The following is a 16,851-nucleotide window of genomic DNA, read 5'->3' as shown; positions in this document are numbered from 1 at the left end:
GAATTACGGTAACTATATGAGGGAACAACATCCACTAGACCAAGGGTTCCCAAAGTCGGGGTCGCAACCCACAGGAGGGTCGCGAGCCGCCGCGGGGGGTGGGGTCGCCAGATGATAAAAAAAAAAAAAAAATGTTGCAGTCAGGCCACTGAACTTAGAAGCAGGCCAGGACAGTGTTTCTAGTTGCAGCAGCGCAATAGTTAGAGATAACCTAGGTGGGGAACAACCAGGAGATCACTGCAACTCACACAAGTTGGAGAACTATCTCTCTCTCTCTTGCTCTCACACACACACACAAAAGGAGCCGCATGTGATTGGTGGAGGCGGGACCCTTACAAAAAACTGTTGTTGCTAATCATTGACACATGCTAGCCTGTAATAATCCCCCCCAGAAAAATCTACTTTGCATTTGATATATTGCAAATATATGCCATCACACACACTGGCATTTAAAGGGTTAGAATTATAAAATTAATATGTGGTGTTATGATCAGGGCTGAAGTTGAATAAAAGATTGTATTATTTTCAATCTGACATTACAAAAAAATTACATATGCTAGCCTGTTTTTTAACAATAATTTGTGATGCCATCACAAACACTGGCATTTAAAGGGTACAAATAAAAAAAATGCCTGCACCAGAATGCAGGAAATGAAGTCTTTGTAACAAGAAATGTCCTGGTGGGGGACCAGGGGTGCAGTGCTGGGCAAACGCGGTCAAACGACGTTTGGGCTTCGTCACTGAGGCCGAAGTGCGCGCATCCTATTATTATGCAAAGTCTAGGTGGTAAGTGCCGGCCGGCACTTATCACCTAGACTTTGCATAATAATAGGATACAGACAACCAAATACAAGCCCTGTAGGTGGGGGGTTGCTTGATCTCTCGACTGGAAGGATGAGACAAGGTGTATCACCTGTTTCTGTGCGCAACCGAGGGAACATGTATGCGCGTGCGCGGGAGCGAGCGGGCGTTTGGCCTTCGCCCATATTACGACTGCACCCCTGTGGGGGACCCCCAGACCCCCTGCTTAAAAAGTGGCCTGACTGGGGCTATATTTTGCACTATATTTCCTGGCCTGAATGATTTCCCCAGTCCGGCCCTGGTTAAAAGCCTCCAATGCTTATTAGTGTGTGTGTGTTTGAACGTGTGCATGTTTCAACCATACATTTCCATTTATTAAAAAATAATAATAATAATAATTTTGATTTCTTTTTATACCTCCTATAATAGTGGGGGCTGCGGCTCTCTGACCCCGTTATTTTTGGGTTGCGGCCTGAAAAGTTTGGGAACCCCTGCACTAGACTAGTAGCAACCACCATAGAACTATATGAGGGAAGGGCGGCTACGTGGCGTAGTGGGCAAGACGCTCGCCACGAAATCTGGAGACGCTGGGCTCGCCTGTTCGAGCCCAGCGCTCCACATTTGCTTTCAGTTTAGCTGGTCGTCTGTACTAATACACATTGGCCGTATTAGGGGTGGGAAACTGATGGGTGGGGATCGGGCGTTGTGGACAGCGACTCCTACAGGTCGGTTGGTGCGCCTGCGCAGTAGAATCAGGAAGTGTCGGGGGCAGCGTGAGCCTCCCACTCGTTACTCCTCGCCACTGAGAGATCGAGCTGCGCAGGTGAAAAGATGCGACTGCTGTTACCTCAAGTACCGGAGGGGACTTGTGCTATGTATGACTTAGTCCACATTGCAGCCGGCTTGTGGGAGGCAAGAAACAGCGTTCGTGACAGGGGAGGGTTGAATTGGATGATACGAAATTGGGATGGGAGAAAATATAGAAAAATGGGAGAAAAAGTGGAAAAAAAAAAAACGATATGAGGGAACAACATGCATTTTTTCTCCCTCCATCTCATCTCCCCACCTCACGCATTGAGGAGAGCTACACCGATGCAAAGTGCGGAGTTGCTCGCGCAGCTAGCTAACGTCACAGGTTGCATTGACGACAGACCACCACTGCTGTGTTGCTAACTAGAAGTTTGCCGGTCGGCATATGGCAGACCACCTCGCGTAACAGTTAAAAGAAGCCATTCCCCATCCCTGGATACAAATCCGACTAAATTTTAGTTTTAGTTTATTTATTAAGTTAATATAAAACCGTGTTTAGAACATTGTTGAGTTTGTTAAATACATGCTTTTGATTTTTTTAAGTGGCGAGTGACTTTTTTCTTTTTTTGCCACATATGCAGCTCGTCCACTTAAAGTCGACACAAATGTGTTTTAACACATTGTGTGCCGGCCGGATATGACGAATTATCGCTTGTATGCCAGCACTTTAATCAATGGGAGGACGAGCACATTTGCGAGCGATTCAACTATATCTTAAATTATGGCTATGAGTCTAATACACCGTCGCTTATCAATGACTTGCTTGCAGTCAACATGTACGAAACGGATTGTTTTTTCATCAGTACATTTCCGTTTTATACCGTTTTGAATAAGAGTATAGTTTTGGAGATTTCTAGAAGGAAAAAAAGATTCAGCAGTAATAGCCATTTACTGGAATACACAAAACACGTTGTTATTTTCCGGCTGATTTATGAAGTTTTCAAATAAACGCTACATTATCGAGAGTATTTGTGTTCTTATGCACGATACAAAAGCGGGCTGAAAATATTTTATTCATGCCGCGCTCAGCACCTAACGCCACACACACGTTGTGAACGCTGTGAAAAAAAACTCGGATTAACCCAAAACTGGTCACATAGAGTCCTTACCTCAGATCAGATGTTCTGCAAAAAGATTAATCCAATTCCTGATCGCCATTCCAAATATCGATCGTGTTTATTGATCCAACGTTATACTCCGAAACACATAATCCATGCTGCTTCCAGTCCCCTCAATGAATGCAATAGTATCAGGTTGCATGCTCCAGAAGTAAAATGTGGACCGGATTTTTTTTTTCGATGCACTTTTTCACCCAATCCAATGATGTGCATTACCATCCGGGAGACGATAGGGGACGGTATTTACCCTTTTCGAGCTCAGAGCCATTCCCAATGATAACGTCAGGCTGGATGGATGGATGAAAAATGAATGGATATCGCTAATAAAAGAAATAACGATTAAACAAGAAAACTCGCCATTGGCACACAACGCATGGCGAGTTAGGATGAGAAAATCTCGTCGTTGGCACTCAAAGTGTTAATATGTCTAGGCCTCTACATTTCTATGTTTCATATGCCATGCACTGTTGTGAGAATGCAATATGTCGCTGCTGCGGAAATAATGTATGCATGTATTAGGGGTGTAAAAGTACACGTATCCGTACCGAACCGTTTCAGTGTGTACTGTACCATACCGAACGGCTGTGTACCGAACTAATACAACGGTATGTTAACCACTAACGACCGCCCACCGGGGGCTGTTTTTTTCCACAATCGAATATTAATTATTTATTATTATAATTATTTTTTTACAAGTCGATTATTAATTTCAATATAGAATATTCGTTGACAGCCGTACAAGTAATTAGTTACTGCACACTACATCACCTGAGTGGAACATGAGAAGCCAAACTTTCGCCCACTGTACCGAAAACCCGTACCGAACCTTGACTGCAAAACCGAGGTACGTACAGTACCGCGTTTTTTGTGTACCGTTACACCCCTAGTAGGTATGTATATTAGGGTTGGGTCATCATCGTGTGAACAGCTGCATCGAGCCTGCTAGCCATTATTATTCATCGATTCTATGGTGGGCATTCCATTTGAAAAGCTTAGGCTGAATGGGAAAGCATGATATTTCCACAGCCTCACAGTGTCAAAGGTACAGAGAAAATAGACATGTTTTTGCCTCATTGCTGTGCCTGTGGTTGCCGATTGCTCCACCTGATGGTCTTTGTTCGGCCAGAAATCAAAACAAACTCTCATGGACACTTTGCACCTTTGAATAGTGCACCAAGATGAACATACTTTGGACTTGGACATTTAATTATAGGAGTAGTAGCAGTTAGCCAACAACAACAAGCTAACGGAGAGTTGTGTCAGTGAATGAGCTGTGAGGAGCCAGGGAGGCATTCAAGAGCAGCAGCATTTGACAGATGTGCACAAATCAAATATACAGCTGTTCTCACATATTTGACTAGTGGTTTTACCTAAATAGTCTAGCATCGATCGCTAGACAGGCATCGCCAATTGATTCAATCAGTCTTTTCGATTCTCAATTCAATTGACAATCGGCCCAAGCCTAATTTATGAATCTGTAAGTGTGTTATGTGTGTGTTGTGTGTGTGTGTGTGTGTGTGTGTGTGTGTGTGTGTGTATCCAGACCTGGGAGGCTAGCTCAGGGTTCTGGGACAGTGATTGCATCATGCTGCGCATGTAGGGTGCAGAGAGCATGTTCTGCATCAGCTGAGGGTTCTCTGATATCTGCTGCATCAAGCTCTGCATCCCGGGGCTGTTAAACATACCTGGAAAGACACAGACAGGACACGTTGAATAACACATTAATCATTGTGTAATGTAATAATTAATTATTCATTACATTTATATAGCGCTTTTCTAGACACTCAAAGCTCTCCCCACAATGTAGGGTGGAAATTGCCTCCTTCACCACCACTGGTAGCACCCAACCTTGGGCTACGCAGGCTCAATGGCTGCCATACACTGGCACCAGGCACACATCACACTACACAATGGCTGAACGGCTCGGGAGACAGGGATTGATATCAGCCAATTAAGGGGAAGGGATGATTAGGTGGCCTTGATGTCAGAGACCTGATTGGGAATTTGGCCAGGAATGTCGGGGAACCCTACTCTGTGCAATAGTCGTTCTTTAATGACGAGATTCAGTCAGGACCTCGGTTTAGCGCCTCATCCGAAGGACGGCACTCGCAGCTGTACGGTGTCCCTATCACCGTAACAGGGGCATTGTTACGGACTAGTCCAGAGGACCGAGTTCCCCCTGCTGGACAACAACACCACTTTCCGACAACGGCCTTGACTGGGGCTCGAACCGGTGATCTTCTGATCATGAGTCCGGAGCTCTACTCATGTAGCCACGCTGCCTGAAATGTATTGCAGTGGTAACCCTGAGTTGTTACACATTAGGCCATGGACCACATTCGATGAGGTTTTGACTCGGGACACCTATCACTGTAACACAATGACAGAACCCACCCCCATACCGTATAAACTGAACCCCATTGCCTATACTCTAGGCTCTGTTATCCATACTGTACGAACCCTGAACTCGTGTTGCCTATACTCAATTTATACCTTCACTGTCTGCCTTACACTGTAATCATAGCATTAGCTACCTACCTCAAACTCAAAGAATGCTGTACATACAAAATACATATTTATATTGACTGTAAATGTATCCACATGTCTGATTATACCTGCATATAATCCTTTTCATATAATAATCGTTACATACATGTAGATAATATATCTATATATATCGCTTACCTACTCTACCAGTGTATTTATACCTGTATCACTGTACATATTAATACTATAAAAATACTATAAAAATGTACATACATGTCAGATTAGCATTATTACTCAGTAGTACTCATCTATATATATACTCCAGTTTAATCACCTGTACATTGTATATAGATATTGCACTTTACCATTACATTTGCACACATTCTTTTCATTGTACTGTACTTGTGCTGTACGACGTCGATAACAATACATTTGAATCTAATCTACAAAATTCCATCGCTGAGACACCAGTGGAGAAAGTGAAACCCATGATCAGAACAGCCTGTAATGAATCAAACAGTAAAATTAAACTATTCCCAATTTGTCTGGGGTCCTCCCTGGAACCTGCAGAGGGTCCCTGGCCCCCCATGTTTAGAACGGCTGGTTTATTGTTTTTTCAGATCCCCATTGGCAGGGAGGCATCTAGAAAGGACACACAAGGTTTCTGGAAGTGCCATCTGCTTACATTTTCGCTTGTTGGAAAATTGCTGCAAATCCAGAACTCATCATAATTTTCACCAAAAAAGTTATTTATGAATCTAACCTTTACCTAAACCAAAACCCTAACATAAACCCAAACCTTAAACTCAACCCTAACCTTAACCTAAACATAAACCCTAACCTTAAATTTAACCCTAACCTTAATCCTAAACCATAACATAAATCCTAACCTTAACTTCACTGTAAACCTCACACCTTGACATAAATCCTAACCGTAACACATTCTGTGCCACGCTGTTTCCGGGAAACGGCTATGCGAGGCCACCCATTAAACTAATGGAGTCCGTCACCTTGTTTGTAGAGCTATAACTATATTCTATATTATAGCTATGGATACAATACTATAGTCATTTGACACTGAGTTTCTTCCGGTCAAGATGCAAAAAAAAAAAAAATATATCCATCAATACGTTCCAGTTTTATACCGTGGTGAATATGAGTGTTATTTCAGAATGATCCGGGCCAATTCCTGAGAGGCTGGTTATAAGCCGCAATGCGTATTATACTAAATCCATTGGCGTTTTGTCCCTACACACGCTACAATAAAAAAATCAAATGCATATGATCGGTATAGACCACCGCAACACTTCCGGGATTCTGAAATCGGGGAGGAGATAGCGGGGGGAGCTTATGAATGAATGTGGATGAGAGCCGTGATGTAAGTGGTTGCAGCTACGGCTGTGGGGGTGCTAGAGACATGATCGAATAGACTTGTATGCGCCTGAATCTCCTGAACAGGGCGCGGCCCATTCCTAATCGATCAGAACTAAATCGGCCGAGATCAAGTCCCTTTTCCAGCACCTACTCCCCATACACATGTGCAGATTGTCAACGGAGTCTGGACGACGCGAGATGACGCACGAATGAATGTGGACTGTTGCATCAGAGGGGGGAGCTTCGGTGGTAGTGTGAGTGGCTACAGACCACTGCACTTAAATATAAACATTAGTCTACCTGGAGACTCTATGAGGTAATTGTAGATGTCGCCATAAGACGCGTCTGGCTATTTAGTGGGATCATTGTTTCATTACACTGGCCACCAAAGCTCCCCCCTCTGATGGAACAGTCCACATTCATTCGTGAGTCATCTCGCGTCGTCCAGACTCCGTTGACACCAGGCTCCCGAAAACATTTAAAAACTATCCAGAAACGTGTTAACACGTGATTGGCACTGAATGTGTTAACTTCCCTGGAAACCTCACACCTTGACATAAACCCTAACCTTAACTTCCCTGGAAACCTCACACCGAACCTAAACTTAGAGATCACTCGCTGAACTCTCTTGTATCCAATCGAGTGACCACCCATTGATCTGAATGGGAATGTATATGTGTAGAGTAGGGTTGTCACGATACCAACATTTTAGTTTCGATACTATACCAATATTACTTTCGATACTTTCGATACTTTTCCTCAAAATCAGGGAAAAACTCTCAGATGTCATTATTGTTCTTTATTTTAAAACACAACAATGAACAATGACAAGAATAAATAAATTAAAAGCAATGGCATTCAAAATGCTGGAGAACTTTTTTTGCACTCAAAACAGTTGCTGTACAAGGTTTCTGAACCCAGCTTTCTCAACTGTATATATATTGGAACTTGGTCCATACAGATGAACTCTGCAACTGCCCTGTTGAGCCTTTTATCATCTTTGGACTAATTTGTGTACTTAATATGCTGCTCAAAAAAAAGCGGAGGTTAGGTTGCTTCTGAGTGGGGGGAGTCACTCTGTGAGCCAAATGCAGCAGACTTCTGTAGTTAAAAAATTCAAGGGGTAGAAAAAGTATGGTTGTAGTATTATACATTTGTCATAGCAGAGGGCCTAATTAGTTTGAGATACCATAACCTAGGGCTGGGCGATATGGCCAAAAACTTTATCGTGATAAAATAATACAATTATTTTCATATAACTCGATATCGATAATTATCGTAGATATACATTTCTGTCAAGTTTAATTAACTTCTTATGCCTGGCGCGACGGGCTATTAATAGACTCACTTTTTTGATGCAGTAGAACGAAGCAGTCACTACGAGACGAGTTGGAGCCGTCGAGCGAGCCAACCCTTTGAGAAGCGTTGTGGTCCCGGCTTGAATTCTCCATGAATGTGTCCAAGTCCATAATCCATATAAATCCATTTTGTTATATCCAACACAGTCTGAATGAATGTTTCTTCCTTGTGATTATGCCGTGTGATTATTTTCAAACCACCAAAACTGAATGTCTTGTCTCGAGTTGATGTCGTCATCAGTCCGCGCACCTTCTTCTACGCAGTACACACACGGCCCAGTGCATAGATTATTATATTCCACCAGGGGGAAACCTACCGCCACTGGATCATATGCATAGAATGGAACACTGTTTGGTCCAAGCTTGGAAAATCGATATATCGAAACTTTGCAACCACGTTTCATGTTTATTTCGAGGAAATAATTGATTCGCGATGATTATCGTTATCGTTTTATCGCCCAGCCCTACCATAACCTAGAAAACATTTTGATGAGTGAGACTGATTATAGCCTATCATAATCTAGAACTAGATTTCCGTTGTCTTTATACAGTATGTATGAACCATTAATGGGCAATTGTCAAATGTCTCTGTATAAATCATGTTTGTGACTAAGCCATAGAGATGCTGTGTTTACTAGCTTTCAGCACGGCAGTTTAGGCTATGTATAGCTTATTATTAGGCTTTTCAATTTATTTTCTATTCTTGCGAATAGCATTGTGGACATTTTCCAATGCTCGTATAAGGAACTGTAGTCACGAGAGCCAGCATAGCTCGTCCAACGAACGTTGGCATTGGCACTGATAGGAGCCACCGCAGCACGCAACGTCAGCCACCACAACCATCGACAATCTCAGCGAGGATCCCCACTGATCAACACCAGCTAGCCAGCCCCAACTAGAACTACAGCTCGCCAGATACACAAGCCAACGTCAGCCGAGTTCCCCCTATGCAAAATGTGCCAGCCAGCCAACGCCAATCAACAAAGATCCCCACTGCAACTGCAGATGGTTATGATAACTAACTAATTGCAGTGAGGATCTTTATTGATTAACGTTAGCTAGCCAGCACACGCTGCCAGAGTAAACTCGGCTAACGTTAGCCCACACAGCTAGCAAACCACAACTCTAGCCAAAGCCAGCTAGCCAACGCCAATCAACAAAGATCCTCACCGCGACTGCCGATGGCCACGACAACCAACGCTGCGCGCCACAGCAGCCCCCATCAGCATTGCAGTCGTGCCACCGATGCCAACACTCGCCGGACGAGTTATGCCAGCTCTCGTCTCAACTAGTTTGTTGTTCTTCATTCCAGAAGGTTGCTTCCGGTAAACTAACGCAACGTCACCACTGACAGCAGCGCTGTGCCCCAATAGGAAGGCATTCGCATGCATAAATGAATAAATAAAAAAAATTAAAAAAGTACAGTTTTCCCCAAACGCAGTATAGTATAATTTCAAACACTCTAGTACCGCGGTACTATACCAATACCGGTATACCGTGCAACCCTAGTGTAGAGTAACGAATAAACAGCGACTTACCGTTCCCCAGGCCGGCAGCGTTGACACCCATGGGGTTGGAGACCGTGGGGTTGGAGCCAGCGGGGGTCCCATTGCCTGCCGTGGTTCCTCCTGCGCTCTCTGAAGGGTTGGCGGAATTGGGGGGACCCCAGGGATTGGGCAGGGGTTCCCTGTTCTCCGTCCTTGATGGCTGGACGCCCGAGTCAGAGTTCCCCCCCAGGGCTGAGAACGGGTTGTTGCCAAACTATAGAATTATGGAGAGAATAACAAATTTAGTTAATAATCAGATTTTTACTTTTGGAACTTTTTGGTGAAAAAATTTGGTTCTTTTGCGATCTAAAATCACGGGTTTGGGCTGGACAAGGAAAGAACCCTCCCAACATCGATGCATGAAACGCAGGGAGGTTCTGGTCGGACACAACCAAGAAAGGGCTGCGGTCTCATTTCTGGAGCAGAAAATGTGAACGACACAAAAACAGCGCCTCCCAAATTGACCACGCTTGAAGAAATGTATTTTTGTTAAACATGGTGCAAGTTACCTACCTATTAAAGTGACATTAATAGATCAGGACTATAAACCCTGTCCCTATTCTCATGGCTTGTCATGCCAACCAACAACCAAACCGAGATGTTTGGAATACTATGAATTACCTGTTCTCTGAATACTATGAATGACCTGTTCTCTGAATACTATGAGTTACCTGTTCTCTGAATACTATGAGTTACCTGTTCTCTGAATACTATGAGTTACCTGTTCTCTGAATACTATGAGTTACCTGTTCTCTGAATACTATGAGTTACCTGTTCTCTGGCGGCGCTGAACATGGGCTCCTGGATGTCTGTGTACATCCTGCGGAGGGCGTTATAACCCCCGGGGATGCTCTCCAGGTTGCTAAGCGCCCGGTCCTGGTTACGCATCATCTCCTGCATCATGGCTGGGTTCCTGGCAAGCTCCATGGTCTGTGTGTGTGTGTGTTTGTGTGTGTTTGTGTGTGAGTTGAGTTGAGTTGAGTGAGTGAGTGAGTGAGTGAGTGAGTGAGTGAGTGAGTGAGTGAGTGAGTGAGTGAGTGAGTGAGTGAGTGAGTGAGTGAGTGAGTGAGTGAGTGAGTGAGTGAGTGAGTGAGTGAGTGAGTGAGTGAGTGAGTGAGTGAGTGAGTGAGTGAGTGAGTGAGTGAGTGAGTTGAGCGAGTGTGTGTGTGTGTGTGTGTGTGTGTGGGTGGGTGGGGGGGGGTGATAAAGAGAGAGAAGGAGACGGGTCAATATGTGCTTTCTAAAATAACGTAATTCACATTCATTCAAATTACACAACTCCTAGTAGACATAATCTGAACCCACAACATGTCATGTGCCCCAGCCCGTTAGGCCACTCACGACGTCCCGAGTCATGTGAACTCACAGTCATGCTGTACTAGTTTACAGAGAGGAAACAAGAGTGGTAGGAATCTGGGTTTGGATGAGTTTGTAAAGTTCGGACGGCAATCAATCAGGTCAAGAGAAAGTCCTCACATCTGGTGTTCACTGCTTTTATAGTGGAACACAGAGCCAGGAAAGAGTATTATTTACAGCGCGGTGCCGAAGGAGCCAAGCACGTCCAGAACAGGGTCTGTTATGCATGTCTGTATCCGACTGTCTCCACAAAAAAGTCCACCAATCACAGCTCGCACCGCTACACGACGTCAATCGCACTTCCGCACACAACGTCAACAACGCAGAACTATCACTAGCCATCTGGTTAAAACCCTTTCACTACCACACTGCAGAAGGTTAACCTTTCACTACCACACTACAGACGGTTGTTTTTCATTTAAATGTCTGGAAGAGCTCAAAAATGTCAAATGATATTTTCGTTGCCTTTTTTGAGTTGATCTAAATGTTACTGATTGTGTTAAATGGACATATGATATCGTCTCATATCGATCGCAGGCACCTGAATCGAATTGTATCGTGGCAGACTTTGTGATATCTGCAAATACCGTATCGATTCTTACGGTATCGTAAAGAATCGATATCGTATCGTGATGAAACTGGTGATTCCCACCCCTACAATTCATCCCATTGAATAGAATAAATTGGGATACAATAGAACGGGAGAAAATGTATCCTTCCTTGAGGGAAGCAACAGTCGTAGTTGGAAGATCAAGAAAAGAGGGCGGGGCTTGAGCATAAGCGCCATGTATCCTCCTCACCCAAGGTCAACAGAAAACCAGGCAACCACTGGGATCAGGGCCCTCATTTATCAACAATGCGTAGAAAGTGTTCTATTTCCGTTCCTATGCACAGAATTTAGAATGCGTGTACTGTACGCACAGAAATATCGGGATTTATCAACCGTGCGTACACGGGTCCTACGCACACTCCGTATTGATAAATACCATTTGTTCTTACAGTCAATGCTTGTGCATGATTATCCATATATGGTCATGAAACACCCCCCATGGGATGTGCAATAATGGACTAACCCGAGCGAACTCTAAGAAACTCCGCGAGCGAGATTGTTCACGGAGGCGCTGTCGAACCAAGAAGACAACGCGTGTTATGGGATAAATATGCGACAGGCTGGCGGACTTGTACACAGTGATGTCAGATATCAACGGCTCCCTAAGACCATTGCTGCAATTCTGCCTGGACACCTCAAAATACTAATAAAGACCGTTAACCACTGTTTGGCGTTGGTGTGTCATTATAACCATGCTGGAATATTGATGCCTTTATTAGTTTCGTTCGATTGGCTACTGGGTATAATATGATTTGTAGAGGCATACAATCTATTTTGTTGTCGGTATTAGGTAGCCTATATGAATTACATAATAGCAGCCATAGCCTACATTATGCAACAGTAACTTGCACATATATAATAGCACATGGCACAGCCCTGCGAAGCCTGCACAGTAAACTAACTTGATCGTTAATCTAGCTGTTGTATCTTTATGCTTATGAAAACATTAAATAATATGTATAGGCTATAGGCCGTCATTTTGCATTAATAGCCTATATTCTCAAATGGCATTTAATGGCTATCCGCTGTGGGCCATCTCCTTGCTGACGGACCAGTATACCTTATATCATATCATATTCCTATAAGTCTCCCAGGAATTGTGGGGCTCTGGGGAATAAAGGTTGGGAAGACCCTGCTATTATAGCCTATCCTTTATAATGTTATAGGCTATTTCATTTACAGTTTACTCTATCAGCCTACCCAGCATGTAATACGTTCTTTGTTAGAACTCAACTCGTTATTATTTTGCGCATAGATTGCAGAAATACAGGAAGGTTTTCATTTATATTTAAAAGGCTTTGACATTGTAAAACAAAATAAGTGGAATTTTGAAGTTATGTAAGCAGAATACAAGTCATATCACCCACACAATATATGCTACCTGTATATCCAGAGCATGTATGCTTTTCATTCATTTAAGACACATTTATTGCAAGGGTTTTGTAATACACATAAATTCAACAAATAACATCTGTTCTCATTGCAATGCGTTTTTAATTCTTTCTTATACAGTAGGAAGGAGGAAGAACACTATCGTGGGTGTTCATATGACTTGTATTCTGCTTACAGCTTCGAAATTCCACTTATTTCGTTTAACAATGGCAAAGCCTTTTAAATATAATCAAAACGTTCCCGTATTTCTGTAATCTATGCGCAAAATAATAACGAGTTGAGTTAAGCGGAGCGCAGTCAGTACACCCCGTATATACGCTATATATAAACCATGCTGCATTCATTCAGAAAGAAAGACCTATTATTCCAAATGCTATTTATAGGGTTTTGACCATAATTACACTACTGTCGCTATTTTACAATTAACTATAATGAATTACGGGGGTCATACAGAACACGTCAGTCAAACTAATGAACGAAAGCTTATTTCCGCGTTGAAACTAATGCATGAAACTGATGAAAGCATATGCCGTCCTTCTGCAGTCTCCATATTCTACCGCCGGGCGCCAGGTACGCACGGTCAGAGCTGAGCGTAGATATACCGTATACGCACAAAGTCAAGCACACGTTCAAATTGATAAGTCCCACACTTTGCTTAGAAATTATCGTACGCACGGGTTACGCACATATCTGTGCGTATGCAACGTTGATAAATGAGGGCCCAGGATTCTATTGCAGTGAATTCAAACGTTTAGAGCGCCGGTCCCAGTCGGCCGCCCCACTGTCACTCATTTCCACATTAATTACCAGACCTTATAATAATCATGGCATTCTTCTCATGATGATTGACATGTTTTGCCATTCAATATTCCACAACAAAAGGCATGATTGTCATTATGATACGACTCTCAAAGTGGGGTCCTGGGGGGGGGGGGGGGTTCCAGGGCGTCCCCAGCTAAATGGGGAATAGTATTTAATGAATTAACTACACTAATATATTAATTGATCACCAATATATTCTTCACTAGAAGTTAGTACAGTGAGAGAGTGTATAAGAATGACTATTCTGCTGTATGAACCTATGGTATAAACAGTAGCTGGAATTCTGGATGAAATCATATTATGCAACATCCAATATGTTGTCAGATGGGCGTCGCTGGGACAGAATCCTAGCAAATGGGGGTCCGTGGACAATTACATATCAATTTGAGGGTCCTTTACATGAAAAGGTTGGGAACCACTGTCTATACTATGAACCACTGGTCTATACTATGAACCACTGGTCTATACTGTGAACCACTGGTCTATACTATGAACCACTGGTCTATACTGTGAGCCACTGGTCTATACTGTGTAGGGCTGTCTTAAATACTTCGAAGCTTCGTTCGATGGCACAAGCTTCGAACATTAAAAAAAAAATCAAAGTTAAAAAAAAAAAAAAAAAAAAAAAATTGTTTTTTTCAAAAAAAAAAAAATTCTTCGATTTGTGTGCGTGTGCGTGTGCGAGAACTACCCATCCCAGTTAGGACAGCCGAATCCCGTCCAATCTTTCTCCGTCGACTAAAGACTCACTTCTTCAACCATTATCTGAAATGATTTAAAAAAAAATAAAATAAAAAAAAATCTAACCGTGACTAACCTTACCGTCATGCACTTTTCCTAATAAACTAACCTACACTGTAACACGCAACACTTTGATAAACATTGTTACTCAGCTGATAGAGTTGTACCCTTCTTGCTGTCTTGTCGTACAGAACTTGTAAGTCGCTTTGGATAAAAGCGTCAGCTAAATGACTAAATGTAAATGTGTGTGTGTGTGTGTGTGTGTGTGTGTGTGCGCGCGCGCATATATGGGGCCATTGGGTGGGGCCGGGGGACAAATACACTGGAGGAAAGTAACCCAGCTCAGCACTGCCCAAATTATATCATCACTATTGCCTGTTTGAAGGATATCATCCTCAAATACATATACACCTACATGCCTTGTAGAATTCCACACATAAGAAAGAAAGATACTGGGATGAATAAACAAAATAGGAAATAAAATTTAGATAAGGTGCTACTGAGATGTTTGTGAGTTTTGTTTTTTTGTGGAAGTTGCCCTTCTTAAAAATGCATGAACATTCACTGATGGTCTGTAGTGGAGTCTACAAGGTCTACATTGCCGGACCATGTAGAATCCGGACCTTGTAGACTGACATAATTCTGAGCATAGTTTAGTCTACACAGGCCATATTTCAAATAATCAAAATCTTACTTCATTCATCTTAAACATTCTTGATTTGGGGGATTGGTAGTTCCCATGAAATCTGAAGTTGTTCAAACGACAACAGCGATCCACCTTGAATTAAATCACACAGCCGAGTGAAACCTTGTTGGCTCAGTCACGAAAGGGGCTACTTAATTAATTAATCCAACCCACTTTATTTATAGAGCACATTTAAAAACAACAACGTTTATGAAAGTGCTGTACAAGTCCCACAACATAAGATACAAAAAAAAAAAAAAAAAAAAAAAAAAATTATTTATTTTTTCGAAGCTTCGAATTAAAATCGAAGCTTGGCCCCGAAGCTTCGATTGCCAAAAAAAGCTTCGAAGGTCAGCCCTAATACTGTGAACCACTGGTCTATACTATGAACCACTGGTCTATACTATGAACCACTGGTCTATACTGTGAACCACTGGTCTATACTATGAACCACTGGTCTATACTATGAACCACTGGTCTATACTATGAACCACTGGTCTATACTGTGAACCACTGGTCTATACTGTGAACCACTGGTCTATACTGTGAACCACTGGTCTATACTGTGAACCACTGGTCTATACTATGAACCACTGGTCTATACTGTGAACCACTGGTCTATACCAGGGGTTCCCAAACTTTTCAGGCCGGGACCCAGAAAATAAGGCGTTAGAGAGCCGCGGCCGAATGCACATCAGGCTTTTTTTTTTCTTTTCTTTTTTTGCCATGCGACCGATTTTTTAAGCCAAATATCACTTCAATCCTATTAAGTTAGTTCAAGTTAGTTATTCATTTATATGTGCTATTTATGAGAGGGCTAACTTGTTGCAAAATAATAATGATAATAATAATAGCCTCATTAAAATACTATTGTTGCTTCGGTTGTTTTCAGCGTTTTATGTGCATAATCTGTTATTTAGTTTGAAATGTTCGTTGAAATAAGTAGATTTTTCATTTTTGTTTATTTATTAAGTTGATATAAAACCATATAGTCACATTTTTTAATACAATAGAATAGAATTTTAGAATACAACTAGAAACACTGTCCTGGCCTGCTTCTAAGTTCAGTGGCCTGAATTTTTTTTTATTTTTTTTTTAATCATCTCGCGGCCCTCCCGTGGCTGCTCGCGGCCCACCTTTGGGTCGCGACCCCGACTTTGGGAACCACTGGTCTATACTATGAACCACTGGTCTATACTGTGAAAGGGGAATCTTCTCACCTGTCTCATGAGCTCTGGGTTGTTGAGCATGTGGGAGATCTCGGGGTTGCGCTCCATCAGCGTCTGCATCTGGGGGTTGGCCACGATCATCTGCCTCATCAGGTCGGGGTTGGACATCATGTTCTGGACCAGGGGGTTCTCCATGATCTGAGAGAGCATCTCCGGGTTGGACATCAGCTGGCTCTGCATCTGCTGCTGCAGCTCCATGAAGTTGGCCGAACCCATGCCCAGGCCCGCCAGGTTCGACAGGTCCCCGAAGCCGGCTGAGGAGAGTTTTACATTTCTTATTAGTATTATCGTTTGCAAGTCATAACCAATAGAACATATAGATGTACAGAGGAGGTTAAGACCGGGAATGTGTTACAATGGACATTACCTCAGATCCCGCCCTCTTTTCTTGATCCTCCAATCACAACTGTCGCTTTCAAAGAAGCAACAGTTGTGATTGGAGGATCAAGAAAAGAGGAGAATTTTATTTATTATTAATTTATTATCGTTTGCAAGTCATAACCAATAGAACACTCAAGGAG

General features: G+C 42.7%; 1 protein-coding gene across 1 annotated transcript in view; it reads right to left on the bottom strand.

The window, feature by feature from the left end:
• Window positions 1-16,851, bottom strand: part of LOC311227084 (ubiquilin-4-like) — an 82,273-nt gene that overhangs the window by 46,754 nt on the left and 18,668 nt on the right. The window contains exons 4-7 of the mRNA XM_084312611.1: window positions 16,322-16,584; window positions 10,267-10,425; window positions 9,487-9,709; window positions 4,275-4,414 (exon numbers count right to left, since the gene is read on the bottom strand). Coding sequence (XP_084168737.1) covers window positions 4,275-4,414; window positions 9,487-9,709; window positions 10,267-10,425; window positions 16,322-16,584 — 785 coding nt within the window. The remainder of the gene's footprint in view (window positions 1-4,274; window positions 4,415-9,486; window positions 9,710-10,266; window positions 10,426-16,321; window positions 16,585-16,851) is intronic.

Source organism: Notolepis coatsorum (assembly GCF_963971535.1).
Source record: "Notolepis coatsorum genome assembly, chromosome: 4".
Taxonomy (NCBI): domain Eukaryota; kingdom Metazoa; phylum Chordata; class Actinopteri; order Aulopiformes; family Paralepididae; genus Notolepis; species Notolepis coatsorum.
Note: the sequence above shows the minus strand (reverse complement) of the source record. Positions and strands in the feature narration are given on the sequence as shown.